General features: G+C 48.2%; 1 protein-coding gene across 1 annotated transcript in view; it reads right to left on the bottom strand.

Annotated features, from left to right (window-relative positions):
- Window positions 1–14064, bottom strand: part of LOC106815970 (kielin/chordin-like protein) — a 67982-nt gene that overhangs the window by 7585 nt on the left and 46333 nt on the right. The window contains exons 2-3 of the mRNA XM_014820509.1: window positions 6984–7510; window positions 5535–5604 (exon numbers count right to left, since the gene is read on the bottom strand). Of these exons, the coding sequence (XP_014675995.1) occupies window positions 5535–5604; window positions 6984–7510 (597 nt within the window). The remainder of the gene's footprint in view (window positions 1–5534; window positions 5605–6983; window positions 7511–14064) is intronic.

The raw sequence follows: 14064 nt of genomic DNA, 5'->3' as shown, positions 1-14064 counted from the left end.
TACGCAGGCAAACACGAAAGCACGCACGTACGCACGCACGCACGTACGCACGCACGCACGCACGCACGCATAATCACGTACATACGCAGGCAAACACGAAAGCACGCACGCACGCATGTACGTATACACACACCTCAGACGGAAAAGAGTCAGCTAAAACAGAATATTCCTTCCTCGTGTAACCTTCGTTAATATTCCTCCGTAACGGACACTCTCTACTCTCCATGATGTTTAAGCGTGACATCCTGACACTCCCTGGTTAAGTGTGCAAGCTCATCCTAATTGGTACTTGGCAGAACACATTTATGTTTGTTATGTTCAAAATAAAAACCTTTAAACTATTGTTAATGTCGCTGTTTATCTTGCGTGGTCAAATTACTGTCTCATCTTGGCCTACATATTTTGGATTTCTTTTCCAACGCACACATATCCTCCGTTTGCTTATGACAAAAAATCGTATGGGCGGGGTTTGATGTTTTTTAGCCGACATAAGAACGCTGTTACCGGGTGAGAGTTTAGGAATATATTTCGCGTTGATGGTACTTACTTTCCTCGCTAAAAACACACAACAAACGTATCTTATTTACGACGCTCGGCTAGCGTGACCTAGCTGTGACCCAGGCACTGCGATGTGTTAACGCTGTTCTCTGTTATCCTGTCAACATATATCCTACCCAGTTTTCTACGTTAACCCGGTAACATAACTAACGGTGATCGCTCACCTTACCATAGTAGCACCAGAATCTTTTCTAGCTATCTATACTCTTCCCTCGTGTACCATTCTCTCTCCCATTACTACCCCCCGACCTAAGCCTCCTAAACTTAATGAGGTTACCTGACCTCCCGGTGACCTATACTCATCCTAGTCCCTACCTTACCTAATCGAGCTGTGGTAGGTGTGCTGCTTGTGCACTGAGACGCATGTAGAGTGACAGTACGATGTGTTAGGGAGAGCGATCGAACGAGCAGGAAAGAGAGAACGAATGATATTGAGAGAGAGAAAGGAGGGAGGGACGGAGTAAGAACGTCCGCGAGAGATAAAAGACATACAGAGAAAGGATGGAGAGGGAGTGCCTGAGTGGAATAACGAGAAACAGAGAAAGTAAAATAGAAGAGAATAAAAGAGTAAGAGAGAACACTTGAGAGAAGAGAGAGGGGGAGAACGAGAGAAGATAAATAGTTAGAGGGAGACTAACAGACACACAGATTGACTGACACACTATAGCTCGTTCAGCGCCGACAATTACGCTACCAAGCAACTGGCAAGCTCCATATCACACACACACACACACACACACACACACACACACACACAGGCAGAAGGGCAACCGCACACACACGAACGCACACGACACAACACACACACGCACACACCAACCCACGGGCACACACACGCTACACACACAAGTACACACACACAACACAACGACACACACGCGCGCGCGGCGCACAGCACGATGCACCACGCACGAACCTGCGCACGCGGACGGCACACACGGCATGGCACATAGCAAGGCGACGCCGACGCACGGCACGCAGCGCACCACACACACAAGAAGTGAGAGAGGAGAGAGAGTGAGAGAAGAGAGAGAGAGAGAGAGAGAGAAGAGAGGAGATAGGAGGGAGAGGACGAGAAAGAGAGAAAGAGAGAGAGAGAGAGAGAGCGAGAAGCGAGAGGAGAAGAGACGAGCGAGAAGAGCGGAGAGAGAGTGTGTGTGTGTGCGTGCGTGCGTGCGTGCGTGGTCGGTGCCGTGCGTGCGTGCGTAGCGTGGCGTGCGTTGCGTGCGTGGCGTGGTGTGGGTGTGTGTGTGTGTGATGTGTGTAAACAGAAAGCAATGAAAGCATCCACGACATCGTTATCAGCATCCAGCCATTCACCGACCGAGCATCAACGCTCCGCCGCTGGGAATGTGTTGTATCGCGCGGCGCACAGAGTCAACAAACCGGATGTGACCGGGAAGCCCAACGGCATGCATGGCTTGGCAGAAATGCGAGTTGTTTTTAAATGGCGCAGTAGGTTTTTTTTTGTCGGTGCGTCGGTTGGGTTGCGTGGCCATTCGTGCCGGTCGTTTTGATAACCGGCGCGAGCTGTAAGACGCTGTAAGGTGGCCGAGTATTGGATGCGGGCAATGTGTCACAATCTCTGCTGTGATCCGAGCTGGCACTGATGCTGTTGTCGAGGAAGCTGGCAGCTGTGGGAGATGCTCGTAATCAGCGTTCTTTAACAAACACGCAGCTAATCCCGATGGCGCGGTATATACGGCAGCGTGCATATCAGTGCTAACATTGCTAAGCTTTGTTTTTCTTTTCAGATCTCTAATATCCTCTCCCTACACTATCTAATTATATCTCATCTTCCCTCCCTCTTCATGTCTCTCTCCCTCTCTCTCTCTCTCTCTCTCTCTCTCCCCTCTCTCTCTCTCCCTCTCTCTCTCATCTCCTCTTCTCTCTCTCTCTCTCTCCTCTCGCTATCTTTCTCTCTCCATCTTTCCATTTCTTTCTCGCGCGCGCTATTTGCATATTTGTATCCATATCATTCCTCTACTTTCTACTAAGTCTGTGTGTGCGTGCGTATGTGCGTGCGGGTTTGTGTATTTCAATGTGTAAAGACACACACACACACAAACAAACAAACAAACACACGTAGCCTACAAACAACACACAACACACACACACACACACACACACACACACACACGCGGCGCGCGGCGGCCGCGCGCGCGCGGCGCGGCGTTCTCGATATCTTTTCGCATTTGCTCGTGATCACGGTTTATTTGTTTTTGTTTAATTAGTGTCATAGAGGTATCATGGACAAACATAACAGAGAGGAAAACGGAGAGTGTTTGGCGATACAACTAACATACATCAGCAACAAGGCATCCGGACGCTGGGTGACCTATTTGCGTGTAGGTTAAACGTCGAACCCTACATAAACATTCACTGTTGAACAGAGGTCTGATATACATGTAAATGTGGGAACCAACGAATCGTAGCTCTATACATAGTTCACTTCCTCCTCTTTCACTCGCCTTCCTCTCTTAGTACCCCCTCTCCCCGTTCTCGCTCGGTTTCGCTCTCGCTTTTTTTCGCGCTCTCTCTCTCTCTCTCTCTCTCTCTCTCTCTGGCTACACCTAATTACTAATATGGCTTCCCTTTCAACTTCCCCTTTCCTTCCCGCATCTTTCTTACACTATATCTCGTTCTTGCTTTCTCTATCTCTATCTGTCCTACCACCTTTTTCTACCTCGCGTGCACTCTTTCTCTTCACGTTTGGTCTATTCATCTATCCATTTCGCGTACTGTCCCCCTCCAAACTCCCCTCGCTGCCCCCCCCTCTCTCTCAGCCTCCACCTATCCCTCTTGCTAGCAGATGCGCCTGTCTGATACCGTGCGTACGTGCGTGTGGTGGCGTATTGGCCGGTTCGCCCACCACTCTCTCGTACATCTCCGCTTACAGCTCGCGCCACAATTAACAGCTCTCTGGCAGAGTAAGCGAGCAAGGAGGTGGGGATGAGGTGTCGGTGAGGCCACGCCGCCCTCTAACGTCTCCGCTTACAGGCCGGTTACCGCAATTACCGCCGTCTCACGTGGCGGCGGCCAGCTGCCGCCAGACGCTGCAACAATAACACGTGAGACACTAATGGCCGCCGCGTCCCCGCGGACGGCGGCGGCGGCAGCGGTCGTGGGTGGCGCGCGAGCGCCGTCTCCGCATCGGCGGCGGCGGCGGCGGCGGCGGTCGTGGGTGGCGCGCGAGCGCCGTCTTCGCATTGTCTTCATGCCTAGCCGTGTCGCATCCGTCTCGAAGCTGTCTCAGGGATGTGTCTCACGACTTCCGCGTGACTGTCTCATAGCTGTTTCGGACGTGCACTGCGATTGTCTCCTCTTGGCTGCCTCGTTACTATGCCAGTGATGGCTCAAAATCGCCTCATATCTATCGCACTGGCGCCTCATGCCTGCCTCAGTGATGTCCCAGACCCGCCACGTAACTGCCACAGAGTTGACATTCTGCGCGAATGGCAGGCAGCATCAAGGATGTGGGAGTTGAGCACCCAGCATCCGATCCGCCTTCACACAGGTCGCCTATATCGGTTTTTGCCCACACAACACTTCGTCGCTTCAAAACGGCATGTTTATTGCTTCAAGGAGGAATAAAGGCAATTGCCCCTAATGGATTTACTCTGGATCGCATCCAGCAGACATAGAGAGCCTGCCCTGAAAGCAGCACCGAATATAATCCACGCAGGCACTACTCACGCCTGACTGCGGCTCCATACTGACACCGGTGTCCTCGGTCATCCATCGCTCGTCTTCCCTCCCATCCATCGCTCGTCTTCCCTCCCATCCATGCCTCGTCCTCTTTAGGACTAGTCGATATTCTTTCCGCCTATCTGTATCGCGCTTTCCTTTTTTAAACCCCTTTATCCTCCCCCATCTAGCTTACGTATTCTATTCATTCCACTTCTCGTATATTCGCTACCACCCACGGCGTGCCTTCGCTACCGACTATATTCCTTCTCTTGCGCCCAATAACTAAAGCTTCCTTCTCCAAACTATCACTCCTCCTACATATCCATCGCGCTTAACTCCCTTCCACCTATTCCCTCTTTCCCTTTTATCCATCGTCTTCTCTCCTAGCCTTCTCGCGTCACAGACGGGAGCAGACGACATCGACGGGGAGCATCCGCCAGGCCCCCTATCGTGACTCATTGCAATGTCCGGCAAGAAACGAGAAGTCGGGGAAACTCGGCGGGTAAATCGGTTTTTATCTGAGAAAGACGGAGAGCGGTTGAGGAGCGCAAGAAGAAGGAGGAGGCGGTGGAAGGAGCAGTTAATGCTTGCCGGTTAGAAATCACTGTCTGCCCGAATAATGTGGAGGATAGACGCGCGGCTGCGGCAAGGCTGGAGGAGTGTAACTACTGCTGCGAGATTTACTGGAGCAGGGTTTCAGGCCGGGAGATATCAGCATGTAGAACGATGAAAAAACCCGCCGTGTGATTAGCTGCTATTGAAACCGAGAGTGGCTCTTGGATTTCTCGTAGAAGTGCATGAACCCGCCACTGTTACTGATTGTGCTGCTGCTGCTGCTGCTGCTGCAGCTGCTGCTGCTGCTGCTGCTGCTGATGCTGTTGCTGCTGTTGCTGTTGCTGCTGCTGTTGTTGCTGGTGTTGCTGCTATTGCTATTGTTGTTAATGCTGCTGCTGCTGTTACTACTGCTGCTACTGCTGCTGCTGTCGCTGGTGTTGCTTCTGTTGATATTGTTGTTAATGCTGCTGCTGCTATTACTACTGCTGCTACTGCTGCTGCTGTTACTACTGCTGCTACTGCTGCTGCTGTTGCTGCAGCTGCTGCTGCTGCTGCTACCGTTGCTGCTGCTGCTGCTGCTGCTCCTGCTGCTGCTGTTGTTGCTACTCCTGCCGCCGCCGCTGCTACTACTACTACTGCTGTTGTTGTTGTTGCTGCTGCTGTTATTGCTGCTGTTGTGTTGTTGCTGCTGCTGCTGTAGCATAATGGGGATAATAATAGTATTCACATACCTGTCTCATTACACAGCCACGGCTTCTGCTTGACATTACGTAGGTACAGTGTCGCCACCTGCATGGAACCCTGAAACAAAGCAATACAAGCATAATAGAGTGGTAGTAGTAGTAGGAATAACGTAGTAATTAAAACAGGTGCAGCGACAGCACTACAATATTTCCTATCTATCCCTGCTCATCCCTACCCATTCATGCACAGTCCTACCTATTCCTATTCATCCCTACTCGTCTCTGCTCATTGCAACCCATCTCCACCTGCCACTACCCTTCTCTTCCCGTGCTTATTTGCCGAAATGCGTCACTATACTCATCATCATCGTCGATAGGGACATCATCATCTATCAAGATGCGCCAGATCCAATCTCAATTAGGCGGAGAAGTAAACGTAAAAGCATCGCTTGACACTTATGAAAGATGAAATGGCGCAAGACGGCAAAGAAGAAGCCATGTTTCTCGCAGGGAGGCGCTGCAAATGATGCCGCAGCTGTAGAGGGCTACAACAGCTGCTGTGGCAGAGGAGGAGGAGGAGGAAGAGGAGAAGGAGGAGGAGGAGGAGGAGGAAGAAGAAGAACAGGGGGAGGAGGAGGGGAAGAGGAGGCGGATATGGAGAATGAAGAGGAGGAGGAGGAAGAGGAGAAGGAGGAAGAGGACAAGGAGGAGGATGAGGAGAAGAAGGTGTTGCCGGGTTACGGCTCGGCGGCCGCCTGGCAACCGTCAGCTGTCGGCTGCGCAACGCGGAAGAACGCTCTCCTCCTCCTACTCCGCTGTTGCTGTTGCTTCTCTGTCTGCTGCTGTTCTAACACACTCATGCGTGCACATACACGCAGACACTCAAGTGTGCATGTGTTTGCGTAAAAACGGTGTGCTGCGGTGCGGTGTAAAAAGCGCGGCAAAACACCTAAACAAGTTTCAACAGGTGGCAGATGCTGATTAGAGCATGACTTACTGTGTCTGCCATGTGTGCAGATAATAACACGTGTGCGCGCGTGCTTGTGCAAGTGCGTGTGTGTACGCGTGTCCCTACGCGCGTGTGTGCGTGTGCCTGCGCGCGCACCTGTGCGTACTACTGCGCGTCTATCTATCTATCTATTTTTCTATCTATAAATCTATCCATCCATCCATCCATCCATCCATCCATCCATACGTCTGTCCGTCCGTCCGTCCGTCCGTCCGTCCGTCCGTCCGTCCGTCCGTCCGTCCGTCCGTCCGTCCATCCATCCATCCATCCATCCACGCACGCACGCACGCACGCACGCACGCACGCACGCACGCACGCACGCACACACGCACGCACGCACACACACACACACACACACACATATATATCAGAAGTATATATATATATATCCATCTATTTATCTGTAATGTAATAACCTCATGTCACCATCTAACTTTATAAATGCAGACACTATGGAGACAGCAGTCGGTTAGAAGCGGTCAATCTACCTTAAAACTGTTGCCTCCGTGAGAATCCTGTAATATGCTGACGCTCGCATTCTCCGGCCACGCAAAGTCGACGCCGGTCAGCTCTTTGCTGACATGATCCTGCACGCAGTCGATGTACATTCTCACGTGCGTCGTGTTGATCGCCAGCGCCACCTTGTGCCAGTGTTTGTGATCGACGAATGCGTTCGGAAGTGTCAGCGTCTGGCGGCGGCCATCTTTGATCGTCGCCTGCAGTCGCAGCAGCTTGTGCTTGACGTCCGACGACAGGCGTAGCCATGGCGACGAAGCGCCAGGAACGTCAACGGAGAACAGCACCGAATCTGTTCTCTTGTTCTGCTTGCCGACGAAGTGCATCGTCAGCGCGCCGCGCACGTCGTGGCGCAACCTGGCGGCGATGTCGGCCGGAAACTGGAGCCCGTGGACCTCGCGGCGGAAGCGGTAGGCAGGCACGTCCGGGAGGATTCCCTTCCTCAGTTTCTTGACTCCGCGCACCGTCTTAATATCGACAGCGTTGAACATGTCTACCTCTGCAACACGCAAGACGGAGACAGAGCTCAATGAATGTTTGTGAAAGTGTTAGTGTTAGACGCGAATCATAGATATTAGTTCCAAACATTATGTAAACAAGAATCGAGAATCACATTATCATTTATCATGCACAGGCGCGCGCGCACACACACACAGAACACACACATACACACACACACACACACACACACACACACACACACACACACACACACACACACACACACACACACACACACACACATATTATTATATATATATATATATATATATATATATGTATATATATATATATATATTATATGACCACATTTTTCATATGCACCTCTACAACTCGTGACATCGTTTTGGCTACTAACTCTAACTCTACCTCTAATTCAAAGCTTAGTTATGGAAAGAGAAGAGTTAGAGAAATGTAGCACTAATAAGTACTCATCACGGGGGATATCATTTAGACGAAATTGATTACGATATCTAACACTGTTGCTATCATCTATGGGAAATGAGGCACGTTCTGGCGGCCAAGACCAATGTTATTATATGTGGATGAAAGGATAACTCAACTTATGCAAATGCTCCCATATAAGGAAGATAATAACTGATTATCCCTAAACATGGTGCACCAGGTAAAACACGTTAAGAAAACTCGCCGGAATCATTCACCGAGCGTTCTGTGGGCTATTACAGATGTCAGGCTTTCATTCCTGCTTCTCCTTGAATTTCTTTTGATTTGCACCAGTATAACGTCTGTTTCGTGTGCCTTGTATACTGCGTTAAGACATGCTGCATACCGCATTTTAGCAGTTATGAAGAGTTGCACTATTGTAGAGTTTGCAAAAATGATTGAATGCATGTATATGAATATGAACAAATTTATGTAGTAAATCTTTAACTGTAGTTCTGATACTATGGCACAAGCAATTGACGTTGATATATCTTATAAATAGGCTGAACATATAAACTTCCCGCGTGGCGACATGTGGACACAGTGAAAGTGAAAGTCGGCGTTAACAACTCCCTCCTACACCGATTTCAGACACTTTATAATGACTACCTCTATATCTAGTCTGTTATGATTATAATTATAAAGCCCGCCCACATCCTTGGCGCCTGGTATATATTCCCAACATGTGTCTAACGGTGTCCTCTCTTCCAGGAAGCCAGTTAGCTTCCTAGTACGGCTGCTGCCTGCTGTTATAAAGTCCGCCCACACCCTGGCTACTCTGTTTCCTGTGACATAACCACACAGCACCACCAGTGCCGTACCTACCTCAATGTAGCTAAACTGTCACCACCCTTGGTGCTGTGCCTGTCGCAATAAAGCCAGACAGTCGGTATACTCGCTACTTTGCCCCCACGGCTGGGAAACCGCCCAGCTTCTCCCCAGTACGCCTCCTTAATTATGCTATCATACTACCGTGACGGCGTCCTTGGCACTCCCGCCACGATCCGCAGCCATCACCCTTGCTACTGCGCCATCTCGCCACGCGCACCAGCGATAGCATCCCCCGCTACCTTCTCTTCCTGTAACCTAACCAGCTGCAGCGTCACTGGCACTCTGCCCTCTTCTGCCAGGAAGCCAGCTATTATCCGTGAGGTGCTCTGCCCTGCTGTTACGAATCCAGCTAGCTACAGACTCGAGGCGGAAGATGAGCAGCAGATGTTTGGAGGCGAGAGAGACATGTACTCGCTCCATCAGGCCGCTGCCGGGGACACCAAACACCAGACGCGTTCCACCTCGTGTATTCGCAGCCTAGTCGTTCCCAGTCAGCCACGTGTTCATCCGTGTTCCCAAACTGCGTCGTTCACTATGAACTGTAAGCGCAGCTTTTATTGTTCGTTGTAATCTACAAGCGATCAGCAGCGTTTCTCGCGTACTGTAATCTAGTAACAATGCCAGGAGCTACGAGCAGTTCGTAATATTCTCCGTAAAAAAACCAGTCCGGTAATCCTTTAATTATGCAATTAACGATACTGCACTGCTCTCCATCGTCTGCAACGCACGCCGCGAACATATTCCAAACGTTCCGCAAGCAAACAGCATATCGTTCCTCGTGAACTTTTCTGCGTACTCGTTCCCCTATTACAACTCTTTCTTTCTTGCGTGTTCCCCCCGCGGTTGCATTCGATGGAGCCCCGGCCGCGAGCATAATTAAAACACATCAGCACGCAATCGTGCAATCAGATGCCGCAGCGCGCGTCGTCGTCATCGTCATCGTCGTCGTCGTTGTCGGGGCCTCGCCGCCGCGGCGGCTATCTATAACGGCAGACGCTCATCAGCGAGCGCTATTGATATTATTCAAATCAAATTTTCTCTTCTGCCGATATGTCGCGACGTCGATCGGCTGAATTGCGCAATTTGCTCGAATGCTCGTCGTCGTCGTCGCGGCTCTGGATCTGCTGCTCATTCACGACAGGAAGCCAGGGTCTGCTCGCGCCCCGCTGCAGTCGGCAGGATGAAGAGGGTGGTTGCCGAGGCCCGAGATGACGACGACGATGATGATGATGATGATGATGATGATGATGATGATGATGATAAATCGGCGTTGCCCTGGCAGCAGTAGCCACATCAGCAGCAGCAGCAGCAGCAGCAGCAGCAGAAACAGCAGTGGTGGCGGCAGCAGCAGCAGCAGCAGCAGCAGAAACAGCAGTGGTGGCAGCTGCAGCAGCAGCAGCAACAACAACAACATGCAACAACAACATCAGTTGTAGAAGTAGTAGTGGCAGTAGTAGTAGTAGTAGTAGTAGTAGTAGTAGTAGTAGTAGCGTAGTAGTAGTAGCTAGTAGTAGTAGTGTAGTAGTAGTAGTAGTAGTAGTAGTAGTAGCAGTATAGTCAGTAGTAGAGCAGCAGCAGCAGCAGCGCAGCAGCAGCAGCAGCAGCAGCACAGGCAGCATCCAGGGATGCAGACTGCTGCTGCTGCTGCCTTGCTTCTTGTCGCGTCGTGACGTCCTTGATATCGTAGGCTGATTAAAGTTAGCGATCATGTTTGTTCCGATAACAGCCGTGTATGCTTGTATGTATCATAAGAGCGCGGCAGGAATTTTAACCCCGAAAAACCGCAAAGGATTTACTGACGAGAGCTTGTAAACATGTCGCCTATCAGGGAAGGTCACGCAAAGGACATCGAGGCCTGCCGGTGATTTATCTGATTATGACGAGCCATGCTAAATCTTTGCTGCGGCTTGCTGCCAGTGTTTCGCGGCAGCAAGCTAAACGACGGCGCGGCTAATGCTATACGATGAAAATTACAGAACGATGGCGGCGCTAGTACATTGGCGTGCGAATTTTAATGAAGAATAAATGAAACAAAGGCGCAGGAAATTGCGTCCATGTTGGAAGTCGTATCAGAAAAGCGTTGTATAATTCTGATATTTTTACCAATTTCTAAGCCAGAACATACAGTTACATTACAGGCCGTTAGCCAGGGGGCGGGCGTTCGGGGGGTTCGAACGAACCCCCCCCCCCCCGGCCCAAGCCAAAAAAAAAATATTTTTTGAAAATTTGCAAGAATTTCACCTCAGTACCTCAGTTACCTCAGTGTAATAATTGCAAAATCTCCATCGTGCGGGAGCTGTAACAGTGAACACCCCTCCCCACCCTCCCTCGCTCGGGTCGCTTGGCTCCTCGCCTGGTCGCTTCGCGCCCGAGCAGGGCGCGTGTACAGCGCGGGACCAGGGAGTCCGGACCCCACCTTGCTCGCGCAGAAAACGTATCTGAGGGGGTGTAATTTTAAAAATTTTCTGGGGAAGGGCCCCCCAGACACCCCCCTTCGCGTTCTCGAAACTTTGGGTTACGGTTAGACCCCCCCTGCTACAAATCCTGTACACGCCCCTGCCGAGCAAATTGCCAACATTGAAAAACGAACCCCCCCCCCCAATACAAAGCTGGCTACGGGCCTGCATTTACCAGTCCCAATCCAGACCGAACTATCATCCTACTCACATCCTCCAGACAGAACTATAATGCTCACAAGCATCTTTCTTTCAAGCATCTTTCCAATCTCATCCATCAGCACATAATGCCACGAGTCTCTCTCTCCGCGTCTAGAACAGTCTACCATCCTCGAATAAAACCCAGCAATGGCGCATCTTCCTTCAAAACCTCTTAACTATCCATGTACCCGAATTGCCATGTCAGGCTTTCCCCTCCATCCAGCATGGACACCCTTCCCCACGAAGTTATAACAGCCTTTCTACCCCATACAGTTGAGACATCTCATCCCATGACGTCTTAACACCCTGTCTCCTCCATTTTTATTATTTATTTAGGCAATTATCCATCATATACAATACATAGCATACTTTTACAATAAAATTCGGAATTCATAAAATTGGATAACTACCAAGGATATATATACACAAAAAGCATGACTAGCACACTTATTTACATTGTGGTCCTTGTTTTGCTATGCCTTGAATCTAACAATTACACTACTATCAGCACTAACTATTGAAATATACAAATTTGTAGAGTTTTAACCGGTCATAACAATAGTAGCATTCTCATTTAACACGATACAAACCTTTTGCTTAATGCCTATTTCAACGAATTCTTTTAGCGAACTCATATCTCCTCTGCCTCTAGATGTTTTTCTACCTTTTCCATCAGACATTTCTTAAAAACCATTATACTTCAAAACTAGAAATAGAACAGATTTGTCCTAACTTGCCTGTGGTAGAGAGTTTGCAAGCTTCAATTGCAGGTATAGTAAAAGAGTTTTTCCCACTGCTTTCCCCTGCGGTTTTAGAATTAGATATCTACCTTCTCTTTATTGAAACTATGGACTTCTTGAGGTATGAACCTTCTGTCAATATACTGTGGCGAGATTATGTTATATTATACAAACCGCTATTGAACCTCAGGTTGATCAGCCTGAACTGCTACAGGTACCCAATTTACAGCTTGAACACTCTTAGATAGCTACCTTGTGTGCTCATAGGAACCTAGGTTGAGAACCAGCATCTAATGGCTATATTTTGACACACTTGCAGCTAGCCGCTTGTGGCTTTGTGAGACTGCATGTAGCATTATACTGCTTGCATAGTGCCAAAATGACATTGAGAATTAGGGAGAAACTAGTAATCTTTACATGCCGTGGTTTAGATACCTTGCTTTTCTGGAAAGAAATTTCAATCTATGTTACCTTTTTTAGCAACTTAAATTCCCGTTACCTCACCAACATCATGGAGTCTTCGAAGTCTATTCCTAGATTCCTGTATTTTTATGTGCAATTCCACGCCCATTACATCTGATTGTCCAGTTTTTTGGATATATTCTGAGTTTGTGATTTAGTTTGTAAAAATAATATTTTTCTGTTTTCCAAGATGCAAAGGATAAATTATTATAATTGAGCCATTTATTATGGAATGAAATTCTCTTACTTAATTCTTCCTTGTAATAGCATGTACCTCTGTCTCAGAAACTACTAAGACCGAATCGTCAGCATATTAATAAAAGCTTGACGTTAACTGCCTTTGCCATTCATTATACATAAATCAGAATAAACAGGGAACCCAAAATCGAGTATTGTGGTATTCCACATGCAATAGGGTCCTTATTAGAGAACGGGGGGGGATCCTCTACATCCAGTTTATTTGGCTGCTACAGTAGATGTTAAGCACCGAACGCAGTTTCACAAAAGATCTAATATCCCATGTTCGATAGTTTGCTAAGTAGCTTGGCTTGGCTTGGCATTTCCATTAGTCTGGCTAGTAGAATTTTATTGGTGCAACGGTATCAACAGCTTTTTGAAGATCTAATAAAACATACCAGCTTAGATTTCTTTGTTGACATTGACGAATGAATATCAGATTAGATGGATTAAACTTGTGTCAGGCTTGGAGAAAATTTTGCCATCTTAAAGCAAGCATTGGAGCTCGTACAGTAAGGAAATTTTCTTATTAAATATTTCTCTAGCTTGTTATAGCGCTTTCGCTCCAAAATTTTGGACATGACACTTAAAATGGACACAGGCCGTAAGTTTCCTGGGTTTCTTTTTGCTATTCTTTTTAGTGTATCGGAATGACCTTTGATGGCCTTCATGTCATCCGGATTTTTGCCTTGGATGAAATGACATGATGATGTACAATGTGTAAGAGCTGAGCAAATAACGTTTGATCCTATCCTTTTATAAATTTTGCGGGAATATTATCTAACCAATAGCCTTACCGGTATTAATGTTTCAGCACCCGTAGTACCTCGAGCTTCCGGTTTCCCGCCGTTGCTAAAAGTAAATGAATTTTACTTACGCCTTTGTACGCTTATAATAATTTTGAAGACTAATCTCATTGCATACGTCCCTTCTTTTGTGGTGAATCGTTCACGCAGTTCTGTATGGCCCAACCTGTGAAATACTTATTAAAATTATTTGCAAGCAATTGCTTTGTCAAAAACATATATTTTCTCCAAAATTTTTTTTTATATATTTTAAATTTTTTATTAGCCCTACCCCGCCCAGTTACTGTTCCCTTTAGTTTTTTCATTCGCCGATACTCGTTTAAAGTCTGGCATAATTTATTTTAGGGTCATTTTTTGTGTGTGCTTCACCTTTTC

Source organism: Priapulus caudatus, unplaced genomic scaffold (assembly GCF_000485595.1).
Source record: "Priapulus caudatus unplaced genomic scaffold, Priapulus_caudatus-5.0.1 Scaffold30, whole genome shotgun sequence".
In the NCBI taxonomy this organism is placed as follows: domain Eukaryota; kingdom Metazoa; phylum Priapulida; class Priapulimorpha; order Priapulimorphida; family Priapulidae; genus Priapulus; species Priapulus caudatus.
This window is presented reverse-complemented; position numbering and strand designations above follow the sequence as displayed.